The sequence below is a fragment of the Hypanus sabinus genome, chromosome 12 (assembly GCF_030144855.1).
Source record: "Hypanus sabinus isolate sHypSab1 chromosome 12, sHypSab1.hap1, whole genome shotgun sequence".
In the NCBI taxonomy this organism is placed as follows: Eukaryota; Metazoa; Chordata; class Chondrichthyes; order Myliobatiformes; family Dasyatidae; genus Hypanus; species Hypanus sabinus.
Window position 1 is genome coordinate 100,533,488 of NC_082717.1, and position 14,578 is coordinate 100,548,065.

The window sequence follows — 14,578 nt, forward strand, 5'->3', positions numbered from 1 at the left end:
AATCGTCTGAGAACTTCTTGCTGTAATCCGCCATCTAGTGGAAGTTTAGGAGTGAAGGAAAACTCTATTAGACATTGCAATTCTGGAAAATTCAGATCTGCACTTACATTAACATCATACTCAAATTAAATTCATGCTGACCTAAGAAACCTTCCAATTGTAATCTAGTGCTTTAAAGTAACATTTAGATTGAAAGCCAATGGGGAAGGCTTCTCAGGGTATTTCTGAATAAAGGGTGTAATGTGCTGCACTCCATGCTCTATGAAAATAGCAGGAAAGCTATAGGACAGTGCAGTTAATTCACACAGCGTCCCAGAACGAATAAAGATAACAAGGTGGATTCTACATATGGTTCTTTAAAGATAAATCTGTGGATGGCTTGGAACAAGATATGGCCACATTGGCAAAACTGAACTGGAGTGAGTTGCCATTCTGTATAGTGGAGCTAGAGCAAGCCGCTGGACAAGTGGGAAAAGATAACAAAATCTGAATAAGATCATTGTTAAGATGGCGACGTGTGCGAATGCAGTGGCTCTGGGGTGAGGGGGATAACCTCTGTAAAATTTGTTGTTTATGATCACAAGACATTTCCACTCTGAGATCATCAAGTACTGCAGGGCCACTCCATCAGTGAGCTGCTCGTCGATTGGAGCAGCTGGAACGGACTGGTGCCAGCAGCAGATCCAGCCGCAGTGTCGAAGGAGCCGGTCGGGACGTCGGGAGTGTGCTGGTGTGTCAGAGATGCCAGTTTGGGTATGGAGGAGCCAAGCTAGCTGCAAACCACGTTGCTGGCCGCTACCCGGATGCATCAGAGCTGGTGCAGTAAAACTGTGGGAGATTGTCTCAGACATTTCACTTGCGATTGTAGGACTCTGGTGGACATTGGTAGTGTAAATCTCTGCAGGCCTGTTGCCCCCCTGTCTGGCGGTGGGATAGTTGATGTGGGAGCTGGGTGGCCTCAGTCGTCGCGAGAACTAGGCCTCGAGCCATGGGCTTGCCTGCGACTGCAGACCGGTGAGAGGCACAGAAGCACTACAGCGTAGCTGAGCTCAGCTGGGGCTTGGCCTCTCCCATTGGTGTTGCTCTTCCATGTTGATGCAGTGAAACAACGGGCTGGATTATGTGCGTCTGTACACTGCCGGGAGACTGTACCATCCATCGCTGGGCACTGTCACCAGGGTCTTGGATGATACATGTTTTATTTTATTCAAGTGAATTGTGCGTCTTTGCTCAGTACTTTGAATTATGTTACTCACTATTTTTGAATGTTTGCTTGAAATTTTGAATGTTTTTCACCTTGGCCCCAGAAGAACACTGTCTTGTTCAGCTGTATGGTTTGAATGAGAATGAAATCGGTTTTGGGTCAGTTACCTGTTGAAATCAACAGTCATTGCTTGCTGGACAACCACCTCAGCTACTGTAGGTGAGTCAACAACCAACAATCACCAACCAACAGGAAAATTACCATGTTCATTCTCAATCTGAGGCCAATCACCTAACACAAGACATCACATTTGAGGTAAAAGGGCTCAAACAAGATGGACAGCAAGTTCAATCCTTTCCCTCACAAAAGTCAGGAGACCCAGATCTGATGAGCAACTTCAGATGTAACGGATGTATTGTTGAATTCAAAAGCAATTAAGCCCCTCCCTGTAGCTCATAGTTGCTTGGTATAGCAAAAACCAAATGGCTTTTATGTTAACTTGCTGATTAGAAATAAATGTGCCAAACTCTTGGACTATGATGACTATGACAGCAAGGATAATAACATGCTATGAACTAAAAATTATTACAAGACATGCCTCTCTTGAATCCTAATCTGATTCTGTACAGTGATAGCTCCTCAGAACTGAGGGAAGAACTCACACGGCCAGATGGGCTGCTGTTTCTGAAACTGAAGTGCTGACAACAGGACCTGGTCCTTTGTGCAACAGGCAGCACTGAAAACTCTGATGGAAACCTGTGAGCTGGTGGAAGGAAAACCAACTACAGTGATTCTTGATAATACTTTTGGAGCTATCCGTGATTTTTGGAAGCTTATAGAGGTAAAGGAGATTTCTTATGGCTGTAGGGAACCCAATCAAGAATGGCCAACTAGCACAGGAACTCATGAATGTTATACAATTGCCATCAGAAACTGCTGTATTAAAATGTAAAACTCGCTCCAAAATAACTACACTGGAAACCTTTGGAAATGCATTCACAGATGAAATTGCAAAGATAGCAATTTCAAACCGCTCAAGACAGTCCACACTGGCAGGCACTGGCGCCCTCTAGTGGTGTGTTTTCAACTCGCTGCTGTTCACTCTGCTGAGGTGTGACTGCTCTACCAGAACCAGCTGCAAGAGAATGTGCAAAGGACTGTGAGGACCGCTGAGCGAATCATCGGGGTCTCTTCCCCACACCCAGGACATGCTGTATACCAGAAGCGCTGCATTTGCAGCACCCTCACCATTGTTAAGGATCCCTCCCATCCACCCTGCAATCGCTTTGACCTTCTACCTTCAGGCAGAAGGTATTGCAGTGTTTGGATGAGGACTGTGAGGTTGAGTGAACTTCTTCACCCAGGCTGTGAGACTCCGGAACACACTGCTGCCACCTAGTGCACAATATTCATCACAGCACCAGTAGCAGTATCCTCTTGTATATTTAACTATATGTTGTAAATGCACTTTATGTCAGCTTGTACATCTGCAGATTTTTTTATCTATTAATATTATTGTGTTAATATAACCATATCACAATTACAGCACGGAAACAGGCCATCTCAACCCTCCTAGTCCGTGCCAAATGCTTACTCTCACCTAGTCCCACCAACTTGCACTCAGCCCATAACCCTCCATTCCTCTCCTGTCCATATACCCATCCAATTTTTTTTAAATGACAATATCGAACCTGCCTCTACCACTTCTACTGGAAGCTCGTTCCACACAGCTACCACTCTCTGAGTAAAGAAGTTCCCCTTATGTTACCCCTAAACTTTTGCCCCTTAACTCTCAACTCATGTCCTCTTGTTTGAATCTCTCCTACTCTCAATGGAAAAAGCCTATCCACGTCAACTCTATCTATCCCCCTCATAATTTTAAATACCTCTATCAAGTCCCCCCTCGACCTTCTACGGTCCAAAGAATAAAGACCTAACTTGTTCAACCTTTCCCTGTAACTTAGGTGCTGAAACCCAGGTAACATTCTAGTAAATCTCCTCTGTAGTCTCGCAATTTTGTTGACATCCTTCCTATAATTCGGTGACCAGTACTATACACAATACTCCAAATTTGGCCTCACCAATGCCTTGTACAATTTTAATATTACATCTCAACTCCTATACTCAATGCTCTGATTTATAAAGGCCAGCATACCAAAAGCTTTCTTCACCACCCTATCCACATGAGATTCCACCTTCAGGGAACTATGCACTATTACACCTAGATCACTCTGTTCTACTGCATTCCTCAATGCCCTACCATTTACCATGATTTTATCTGCTGTATGTGATACATATGCTGTATTTTTCACCTTGGTCCCTGAGAAATGTTGCTATGTTTAGCTGGATACATTATTACAGCTGGATGAAAATCAACTTGAATTTGTGCAATTTAACAAATGCTGTCAAACAGTTCAGCACCGGGAACTACAAACAATAAACTTGTTTGCAACAAGTTACTAAACAGCAATACTGTAGAAAGTGGCAACTATGTGTTGCTTGTTCTGAAAACTGTTTGAGAAATTTTGCAATGCATTTGGCTCTCTAGCATAAGTTGTACAATTAAACAAATCCTGCCAGGCACTGCAGCACCATGAAACACTTAAAATAAAGTTGTTTGCAACAAGTTACAACATGGTTTTATTATGGATAGTGGCAATTGTGTACTCTTTCTTCCATAACTCTTCCGTAAATGTTATGATACATTTGGCTCTGAATTCTCAAGCTTAATTTATACAATGAAATAAATTAATGAAATATATTATTATGAAATAATATATCAAACACTTCAGCACCAGAAACTGCATACCATAAGGTTGCTTTCTCTGAGACACTGATTTCGCTTATCCAGAGATTTGGCAATGCATTTGGCTCTATCTTCTCAAGCATAAGTTGTACAATCACATAGATCTTGCCAAACAATGCAGCACTTTGCAACACATAAAATAGGAAATGACAATTGTTTGCTGTCTTATCCAATCTGGGAACTTTACAATGCACTTGGATCAATGTAAGGGAGTGGTACACAGGTTTCAAGGACTCTGAACAATGAGGGAGAGGAAACATTCCAAACTTGTTGCTGGATATTTTATTAGAAGGTGTTCCCACGTCAAAATGCACGCAGTGCATGAAAACCATATTCCTCCCATTCATGCACTTAACCAAATTTCTCATTAGTGCTGAAATCAAACTCACATCCACTACTTCCACAGGCAACTCGGTCCACACTCTCACCACCCTCTGCGTAAAAACCTTGCCCCTCATGTTCCCCTTAAGCAGTTCACCTCTCAGCTTAACCTATGACCTGCATTTTCCATTCTCACCCAATCCTACTTGCATTAACCTTGTCTGTACCCTTCATAATCTTTGACACTTCAATCTCATCTCCCCTCATTCTCCTACACAATGAAGTCCTAGCATTTTCAACCTTTCCCTATAACTCAGGTCCTCAACTTTGACAACATCCTTGTAAATTTTATCTGCACTCTTTGCATCTTATTCATGTCTTTCCTGTAGATCTAGGTGACCAGAACTTTACACAATACTCCAAATTAGACCTCACCAACATCTTATACAACTTCAACATAACATCGCAACTCCAGATTTATGAAGGCTGATGTGCCAAAAGCTCTCTTTACAACCATATCTACCTGTGACAGCACTTTCAAGGAATTATGGACTTGCATTCCCAGATTCCTTTGTTCTATCGCACTTATCAATGTCCTACAACTCACTGTGTAATTACTGAATTTGTCCTCCCAAAGTGCAGAACCTTGCACTTGTCTGCGTTAAGTTCCATCTGCCATCTTTCAGCCCATTTTTCCTGCTGCAAGCCATGGTGGTCTTTCTCACTGTTCACCACACACCCTCTCGGTTTCATCTGCAAAGTCGCAGTTATTCATCCAGATCATTGATATAGATGACAAGCAACACTGGACTCCGCAGCACACCACTAGTCACTTAACTGTTACCCACTTCTCTGTCTCCTGGGGTCCCGGGGTGACTACCTACCTATAGCTCCTCTCTATCACCTCCTCACTCTCCCTGGCCAGACGAAGGTCATCGAGCTGCAGCTCCAGTTCCCTAACATGTATACAGGTGGGAGGGGGGCAGCCAGATCTTCCAAAATGTGGTTGTGTTGCCTTTATGGCATTTGTTTAGGTTATTATATTTTTGCTTTAGTAATTCATTTGTTATCATTTTCTAGTTAAAGTTAAGATTGTTTAAAGTAAATTTGTTGTCTGTGATATATCGTGGCATGTGATGACGTCACATCCGGTTTCGCCGCGTCTTGTGGGAAAATACCGGTTTGGAGAAACGGGAAGGAGGGGGCTCACATGTGCAGGATCAGCACGAGAAAAGTTTTCTTTCTACGCACTAGAAACATTAGAGAAGCAACGCCATAAGTTCATGAGATAATCGATACGTTGAATTAAAAATGTTAATGCTGAGTCTGTTAAAAGTAATGACGGTTGATAAAGTTTATGTTTTTGTTATTTAACGAGTTGCAGATAGTTTGTGTTGAAGTGTATTTAAAGCCAGTCGATGGCATAGGTAGATTCTGACTGTATGTTGCACTTTAATGTAATATAGTTGTTGTAGTTTTACTTTTGCAAGTATTTATGATGTAAATGTGATGTCAAGAAGGAAACAAATACTGTATATATTTTGTATTGTTTTATCAACAGTTTTCACCATACGTTAATGTGGACGAGTGAACAGTAAATGGTTAATCTTACTGGGACCGCCTCAATGACTGGTTTATGCTTGGTGTTTAGTTCAGAGTTCTTTTACACCTGATCGAGAACACTACAGTGAAAAGGCGGCACTATCGGGTGTTTCAAGTGCTGCAATGACAACTCGATCCAACATCAAGTCGTTGCCATCCAGCGACAGGGGCAGTAGGGCATCAACAAGTAAGGCCGCCCGTGCAAGAGCTAAGGCAGAAGCCGCCAAGGTGCGAGCGTTGTACACCGAACAAGAAGCAAAATTGAGAAAGGAAGCGGCTGCCAGAGAAGCTGAAAACCAGAAGGAAGTGGCTGCCAGAGAAGCCGAAAACCAGTTGGAAAAGGTAAGGATAGAGTCAGAGTTAGAAGTGCTGACGCTACACCGAGAAGCAGAAGCTGCCAGGGTGGAAGCAGAGATAATAGAAAATGCTGAAGAAATGCATGATCTAGTTGACGTAAAATCTACTTCAGAAAAGACCAGATTGGAACGCACAAGCGACTATGTCCGATCTCAAATGGACTTGAAGATTCGTTCTTCCTCTCCATACTTATATGCTAACATCCCACCTCACGAGGAGTCTCAGAGAGGCCCAATTGCATCACATCCATCCGAGGAAGACAATTTACCCTTGCAACTCTGCGATGAATTCAAGAATGAAAGGGCTGATAACAGATACTTCTCAACACCAAACTTACCAGATTTGGTGAGAAGAGAGGCAAAGGCTGAATTCAGAACAGCAAATTCCATAACAAGTGTACACCCTCAGTCATATACCCGCCGACATATTCCCCCAGCCAGCATGCCTCTTGCAGTTGAACCCATGGCACAGTATTTAGCACGACGAGATCTCGTCACTTCAGGACTATACCAGTTCGACAATAAACCTGAAAATTACCGTGCATGGTACTCCACATTTGCCAATGCTATCCATGGAGTCCAGCTCGGAGCAACCCAAGAGTTGTATCGTATGATGAAATGGCTGGGAAAAGAATCATGCGAACAGGTGAGACGCATACGTTCAGTGTACATCAACTACCCCAAGCTAGCCTTACGCAAAGCATGGGAGAGAGTTCGGGAGTGCTATGCGGCCCCTGAAATTATTGAAACGGCACTATTCGGACATCTGGAAAATTTTCCTAAGGCGTCAGCCAAGGACCACACTAGGTTAAGAGAGCTCGGAGATTTACTTATGGAGATTCAAGGCACCAAAGAAGATGGCTACTCAACTGGTCTATCATACCGAGATACTCCATACGGGATTAGATCAATCGTGGACAAACTTCCATTTGGGCTGCAGGAAAGGTGGGTGTCTGTTGGCTCAGAGTACAAGGAAGAGAACGATAGTCGATTTCCTCCCTTTGAGTATTTCACTAGGTTTGTGTGCAAGGAGGCGAAGAAGCGAAACGACCCTAGCTTCATGAGTCCAGGTAACAGTACAATTCACACCAAGCCAGTCAAATCCACTTCGAATAATTTCAACATTAATAAACCTGTCTCAGTGTGTAAAACTGAAGTCTTTACAACTAACAATGACCCTAGCAAGAATTGTCCATTGCATAACAAACCCCACCCCCTCAAAAAATGCAGAACGTTTAGGAAAAAACCCCTTGAAGAGAGGATGGCCCTTCTCAAGGAGAAAAAAATGTTTTAAATGCTGTTCCTCGACCTCTCACCTTGCTAGAGAGTGTATGATCTCTGTGAAGTGCCCGGAATGTAATAGCACTAATCACGATGGGGCCAAGTATCCCGGCCCATTACTGCAAACCGACAAAGCTCCTTTACCCCCACAACAGGACGGCGGGGAGGGAGAGGCTCACTCCAGGACAACCGTTGTCAGCTCGAGCTGCACAGAAGTTTGCGGTCAAGCTCAGTCAAGCCGTTCTTGTTCAAAGATCTGTCTCACTAAGGTGTACCCTAAGGGAGCCAAAGACAAGGCCACAAGCCTACGTAATTCTGGACGATCAGAATTCTGGACCAGAGTTCTGTGACTTGTTCAACATTGAGAGTAATCAGTTCCCATACTACCTTAGAACTTGCTCAGGCAGCGTGGAAACTTATGGAAGGAAGGCAGGAGGCTTCCAGCTCAAGTCCCTGGATGATAAAGTTATTATCTGTCTCCCTCCACTCTTAGAGTGCAATGAAATTTTGAATAACCGCACTGAGATCCCGACGCTAAGTGCGGTGCTACACCAGCCACATCTCCACCACATTGCCAAGCACATCCCAGAACTGGATCCAAAAGCAGAAATACTCCTGCTATTAGGAAGAGATGTTCTCCAGGTGCACAAGGTAAGGCAGCAGGTCAATGGACCACACAACGCCCCCTTTGCCCAATGCCTGGATCTGGGCTGGGTGGTGATAGGAGAGGTGTGTCCTGGCAATGTACACAAACCGACAGTTAACACACTCAAGACCAATGTGCTAGAGAGTGGCCGCCATTCAATTTTTCAACCCTGCACAAGTTTCATGTGTATCAAGGAAGCACGACAAGGCTTTAACAAATGTAAAGTCACCGACAAGACGCTGGGTCAGTCAGTTTTCGCTCAAACTGAGCATAATAAACTTGCTCCATCAGCACAAGACGCCATTTTCTTAAAAATAATGGACACCAAGGTCTTCAGAGATGAAGCAAATAATTGGGTCGCCCCACTACCTTTCAGAGAACCACACCAGCATTTGCCAAACAACAAAGAGCAGGCAGTCAAGCGGTTCACGTCCTTGCAAAAAACCCTGAAAAGGAAACCTGAGATGCAGCAACAATACGTAGCATTTATGGAGAAGATCTTCGCTAATGGACATGCTGAAGTAGCACTGCCACTGAGGGAAGGTGAGGAGTGCTGGTACCTCCCAACGTAAGGGGTTTACCACCCACAAAAGCCCAATCAGATCAGGGTTGTCTTTGACTCCAGTGCTCAGTGCATTAGTATCTCCCTTAATGACGTGCTCCTTACAGGCCCCAACCTTAACAATACCCTTCTCAGGGTCCTGCTGCGCTTCCGGAAGGAGAAGGTCGCAATCTTAGCGGACATCCAGCAGATGTTCCATTGCTTCTTAGTACAGGAGGACCATCGCAATTTCCTCCGTTTCTTATGGTGCAAATGTAACTGCGGATGAATTGGCCCAGGCAAAGGACATCATCTTTAAAGCAACTCAAAGAGCAGCTTTTGCAGGGAGTTTTCAGCTCTCCAAGCTAATAAACCAATACCAAAGGACAGCCCTTTGAGGAAATTCAACCCGATCCTGAAGAACTGTATCATCTGCATTGGAGGCCGGTTAATACACTCCCAACTTCCAGCTGCAGAAAAGAGTCCAGTAATCCTGCACAAAGACAGCCATGTGTCCTTACTGCTCACTCGCCATCACCATGAACAGGTAAAGCATCAGGGCCGTCACCTGACGGAAGGAACAATAAGGGCAGCGGGACTGTGGATCTTGGGAGGTAAAACACTGATCAATTCAGTACTTCGTAAATGTGTGACCTGCAGGAAACTGCGAGGGAAGCTGGAAGCTCAACGTATGGCGGACCTCCCACCAGAATGCCTTGAAGCCTGCCCTCCTTTTACATAAGTGGGGCTCGATGTATTTGGTCCCTGGACTATCACTACGAGACACACCAGAGGAGGACAAGCAGAGAGCAAGCGGTGGGCCATCATGTTTAGCTGCATGAGTTCAAGAGCGGTACACACTGAGGTCATTGAATCTTTGGATACATCCAGCTGCATTAACGCTCTCAGGCGCTTCTTTGCACTAAGAGGCCCTGCAAAACAGTTAAGGTCTGATTGCAGTACAAACTTTGTTGGAGCGTCCAAGGAGCTGGGGATGGACAAAACGGTGCAAAAGTACCTCAGTCAGCTGGGATGCAACTGGGAGTTTAACACTCCACACGCCTCTCACATGGGAGGCACATGGGAGCAGATGATCGGTATCGCCAGAAGAATTCTTGATTCAATGTTTCTGCAGCAACGCACCCGATTGACCCACGAGGTACTGTGCACACTAATGGCAGAGGTCACAGCCATTATAAATGCACGACCACTCCTACCCGTGTCTTCTGACCCGGAAAACCCCTTCATACTCTTGCCATCAATGCTCCTTACGCAGAAGGCAGGAGCCCCCCCCTCCACCTGGGGACTTCTCTGATAAAGATTTGTACACAAAGCAATGGAGACAGGTCCAGGCTCTGGCAAGTCGGTTCTGGTCTCGTTGGAGACATGAATATCTACCTTTGTTGCAACACAGACAGAAGTGGACAGAACCCTGCAGGAATCTTCAAGTTGGAGATTTAGTCCTGCTCAGGGACAAGCAAATCGCCTGCAACAGCTGGCCAATGGCCAGAATCACTGCCACATTCCCTCGTAGGGATGGACATGTCAGGAAGGTTGAGCTAAAAACTTCTGACCAAGGTGATGTGAAAACTTACCAAAGGCCAGTTGCAGAAGTCATTCTACTTCTACCTAAGGACTGATCTAGAGACTGAAGTTTTGTATTATGTTCATTGTGACCCTACGAAGGTCAGGCGGGGAGTGTGTTGCCTTTACGGCATTTGTTTAGTTTATTATAGTTTCTCTTTACTAATTCGTTTCTTATCGTTTTCTAGTTAAAGTTAGGATTATTTAAAGTAAATTCGTTGTCTGTGATATATCGCTGCATGCGATGACATCACACCCGGTTTCGCCACGTCGTGGGTAAATACCGGTTTGGAGAAACGGGAAGGAGGGGGCTTGTGTGTGCAGGATCAGCGCGAGAAGTTTTCTTTCTATGCACTAGAAGCATTAGTGAAGCAACGACGTAAGTTCATGAGATGATCGATATGTTGAATTAAAAATGTTAACGCTGATTCTGTTAAAAGTAACAACGGTTGATAAAGTTTATGTTTTTGTTATTTAACGAGTTGCGGATAGTTTGTGTGAAGTGTATTTAAAGCCAGTCTATGGCATAGGTAGATTCTGACTGTATGTTGCACTTTAATGTAATATAGTTGTTGTAGTTTTACTTTTGCAAGTATTTATGATGTAAATGTGATGTCAATTAGGAAACAAATACTGTATATATTTTGTATTGTTTTATCAACAGTTTTCACCATACGTTAATGTGAAAGAGTGAACAGTAAATGGTTAATCTTACTGGGACCGCCTCATTGACTGGTTTATGCTTGGTGTTTAGCTCAGAGTTCTTTTACACCTGTGCGAGAACACTACAGCGGTTAAGGAAGGAATGATAGGCATTCCTTATGATAGCAATGTTTGAGTGTGTTGGACCCCTGGTGCTGCAGCTGATATGTTGATGATAATTGGGCAAAGATTTCATCAAGCTAGCCAGATTGAAGACACCAGTAAGATGTAAAAGACATCAGAGTAGGCTGGTTCGTGTTTCTTAATTGCGACAGTTCATTACATTGAGTGTTTGCTTGACACCTGCCTTTGGCAATAAGTAAACTGTGGTCAGGATTACAGAAGAGAACTCTCTTGGTAAATAGAACAGTTGGCACTTAATCATTAGATGTTCCAGGTCAGGACAACAACAGTGTGACAAGACCACCCTATCTAAGTATCATAGTGAGTTTATCATGAAACACAGCCCACTGCAGCCCTGAAGAAGGGACTCCACCCAAAACATCGACTGTTCAGTCATTTCCATAGATGTTACCTGTCCTGCTGAGTTCCTCCAGCATTTTCCCAACCCCTTGCCTTCTTCAAATCAGCAGATCGGACCATCTGATGGAACAAGAATCCCTAGGGCTGGATAGCCACATCCAGCATGTTCAGTGTGAGCCATGTCTTCGTGAAACAGAGAAAGCAGCAATCGCTCATTTCCCTCTGATACAGCGATTTTGCCGTTTGCTCCTCTGTCTTGTTCACCAGTGACTTACAACAGGTAACAGGATGCTGGGGATAGGCAGTTTCACACCCTAATTGTACAGTCTGTCTGGAAGTCCAGCCCACCAATGGTCAACCCTTCATTTGCTTCAGGGGCCATACCTGCATTCCTTAGAGTCAAGTTCACCGAATCCTTCAGGAGATCATGAAATTGCTAGCTCATTTAGACGGTTCAAAAGTACATCCCTTAAAGAGGAAGTACAGGCTGCAGATTGCAGTGATAATAGGTCTGCAGAAGTATACCGAGAAGCTTAGTGAGCTGTCCACAAAGCGGTGCCATCATGGGTGACCAGATGAGTTAACCGAGTCCCAGTATCCTGTGAACATTATGTTCTCTAGTTGCAGTGTAGTGTGTGAAATTGTAACGCAGGAGGTGAAACATCTGTCCTTTCACCTCAGTAACACACACAAAATGTTGGATGTTGGAGAAACTCAGATCAGGCATCACCTATGGAAATGAATGAACAGTCAGCATTTCAAGCATCAGGACTCTTCCCTTTCCAGCATCCAAAGATCTAAACGCATGTTCCAGGTGAACCAGCTTTTCATTTACACTTCTGATCAAGGGAATAGCATTAGGTGTTTGCAGCTCTACAGTGGGGAGAAACATCAGTTTGGGGATCACCTTGTGGAGCACGTGCACATAGCTGCCTCCTTTAATCCTCCATCAGTCTTACCAATCTGTGGCCTCCTGCACTTACAGCACGGCCCAATGCAAGCTCAAGGAACACCTCATCTTCTATTTGGACAGATTAAAGTTGATACTGAATTCCTCAACTTTAATAATATCTTCTTTTTATTCTGTATCTGAACAAGCCATCTTTACCCATTATCCATTTATGATTTAGCCTCGGTTTTTGTTAAGGTAACCTGACTGTTAGTACAGCCAGACTATTCACAACTCATAACATAATGAAGCACAGTCACTCTCTACTTGTCACATTACCCATTTGGTCTCATCCCCTATCAAAAATATTCCCATTATCCTTCCTATCCATCCCTAGTCCTCTCTGCAATTGAAAAAAACTATTTGTTTTTTTCTCTTTTATAGTTCTGACGAAGAGGCTTAGATGCAACACCTCAAAGCATCCAACAGTGTAATTGGAAATGACTGGAAACTCGCTAACAAGTATCTGTGGAAAAGGGGCCAGAGATTCAAAGTGATGGGTAAAGTGACATGGGAAGCTGTTACTAAAGGGGAGTTGTTTTACATCTCGCAAAATGCTGGAGGAATTCAGCAAGTCAGGTACTATCTATGGAAAAGAGTACAGTTGATGTTTTGGGCTAAGAACCTTCAGCCAGATGGGAGAAGAAGCTGAGTCAGTAAGAAAGTGGGGGGGCGGAAGAACCTCAAGGTGATAAGTGAAACCTGGAGGGGTGAAGTAAAGAGCTGGGAAGTTGATTGATGAAAGAGATACAGGGTGGGAGAAGGACAAAAGGCCACAGAAGAAAGAAAAAGGGGGAGGAGCACCAGAGGGAGGTGATAGGCAGGTAAGGGAGATGAGAGGAGGAATTGGGAATGGGGAATGATGAAGCGGGGACATTACTAGAAGTTTGAGAGATTTCCCCCTTCTCCAGCTCTGTATCTCTTTCACCAATCACATTCCCAGCTCTTTCCTTCATTCCTCCCCTCTCCAGGTGTCACCTATCACCCTGTGTTTCTTCCTCCCCTTCCCCCACTTTCTTACCCTGACTCCTCATCTTAATTTTCCAATCCTGCTGAAGGGTCTTGGCCCAAAACATCGACTCTACTCTTTTCCATAGATACTGCCTGACCTCTGAGTTCCTCCAGCATTCTGTGTTACTAGATTTTCAGCATTTGCAGATTTTCTCATTTGCTTTACATCACATTCCAGATTCAAAACATTATCTGGACCCGGACTTTCCAAACAGAATGATCTAGGCAGGGCAGGAAAATAATTCTTCAGTTTTCAGAGACAGCAGACGAATGGGATTGACTGACTGCAGTAAGGGAAGCAAATATTGATTCTGGGCCCCACAATGCCCACTACACAATAGCTCGATCCTCTGTCAGTGAAACAGCCAACTTTACACACCTTGATGAACTTTACAGACTTAACCATTGTAAGTGAATGTTAATCATATGTGCAGACAATTTTTTACTTTAATACAGTCGTTTACTTTAAAGCACACAATGAATTTTTTAAATATTTTAATGATTTAAACATTATCTTGAACAGTGCAAACTGAGTTTAGTAACAACCTTCCAACAAAGCAATGGCAGGACTCCTCGCTGCTTCCACTCCCACAAGGACCATTCATTTCATGGCAGCTTTGAGTCTCTCTCCAACATTTTCCCAGTTGATAACATTCCAGATAGCTTTTAGATAGTCACCCCTGACATTCTTGTACTGCAGATAGTACGCATGCTCCCACACATCTATTCCAAGCAGAGGGCATAGACCTGAAACACAAACATGAGTCAATTCCTTTCCCTCATGCTACACTTTTAATTTTTTAATGCAGGGATTTAGTTAATTAGATGGTAAACTGAGCCCAGTGGTCTTTTTTCCCTGTTCTTACTTCTCCATCAACCCCTCAAGCTACCCCCTAACCCAGCCTGTGCTGTCATACCCCACAAACATCTAGTGTTCCTAACTGCACTACCCCCAACGAGCAGCTCTGTATCTTCACCAACTTCCCTCCAACCTGTTACCTACCTCTTTCCTATACAGCATTCCCCTTTCCCCTCACGTTAGCATGCCCTTCCTTTCACCTTTGTCCAATCCCTCTGACATGCAGACTTCTC

At 44.0% G+C, this 14,578-nt stretch overlaps 1 protein-coding gene across 2 annotated transcripts in view; it reads right to left on the reverse strand.

Moving 5' to 3' along the window:
• Nucleotides 1-3,817: 3,817 nt before the first annotated feature.
• sod2 (superoxide dismutase 2, mitochondrial) overlaps nucleotides 3,818-14,578 on the reverse strand; it is a 37,593-nt gene continuing 26,832 nt past the window's right edge. The window contains exons 5-6 of one of the 2 annotated variants that reach the window (XR_009515203.1): nucleotides 14,033-14,233; nucleotides 3,818-12,256 (exon numbers count right to left, since the gene is read on the reverse strand). Coding sequence is in view for 1 of the 2 variants with exons in the window: in XM_059986549.1 (XP_059842532.1) it covers nucleotides 14,088-14,233 (146 nt within the window). In the remaining variant the exon portion in view is untranslated. Of the gene's footprint in view, nucleotides 12,257-13,964; nucleotides 14,234-14,578 lie in introns of those variants that run through there. The other variant, XM_059986549.1, reaches the window with a different exon arrangement.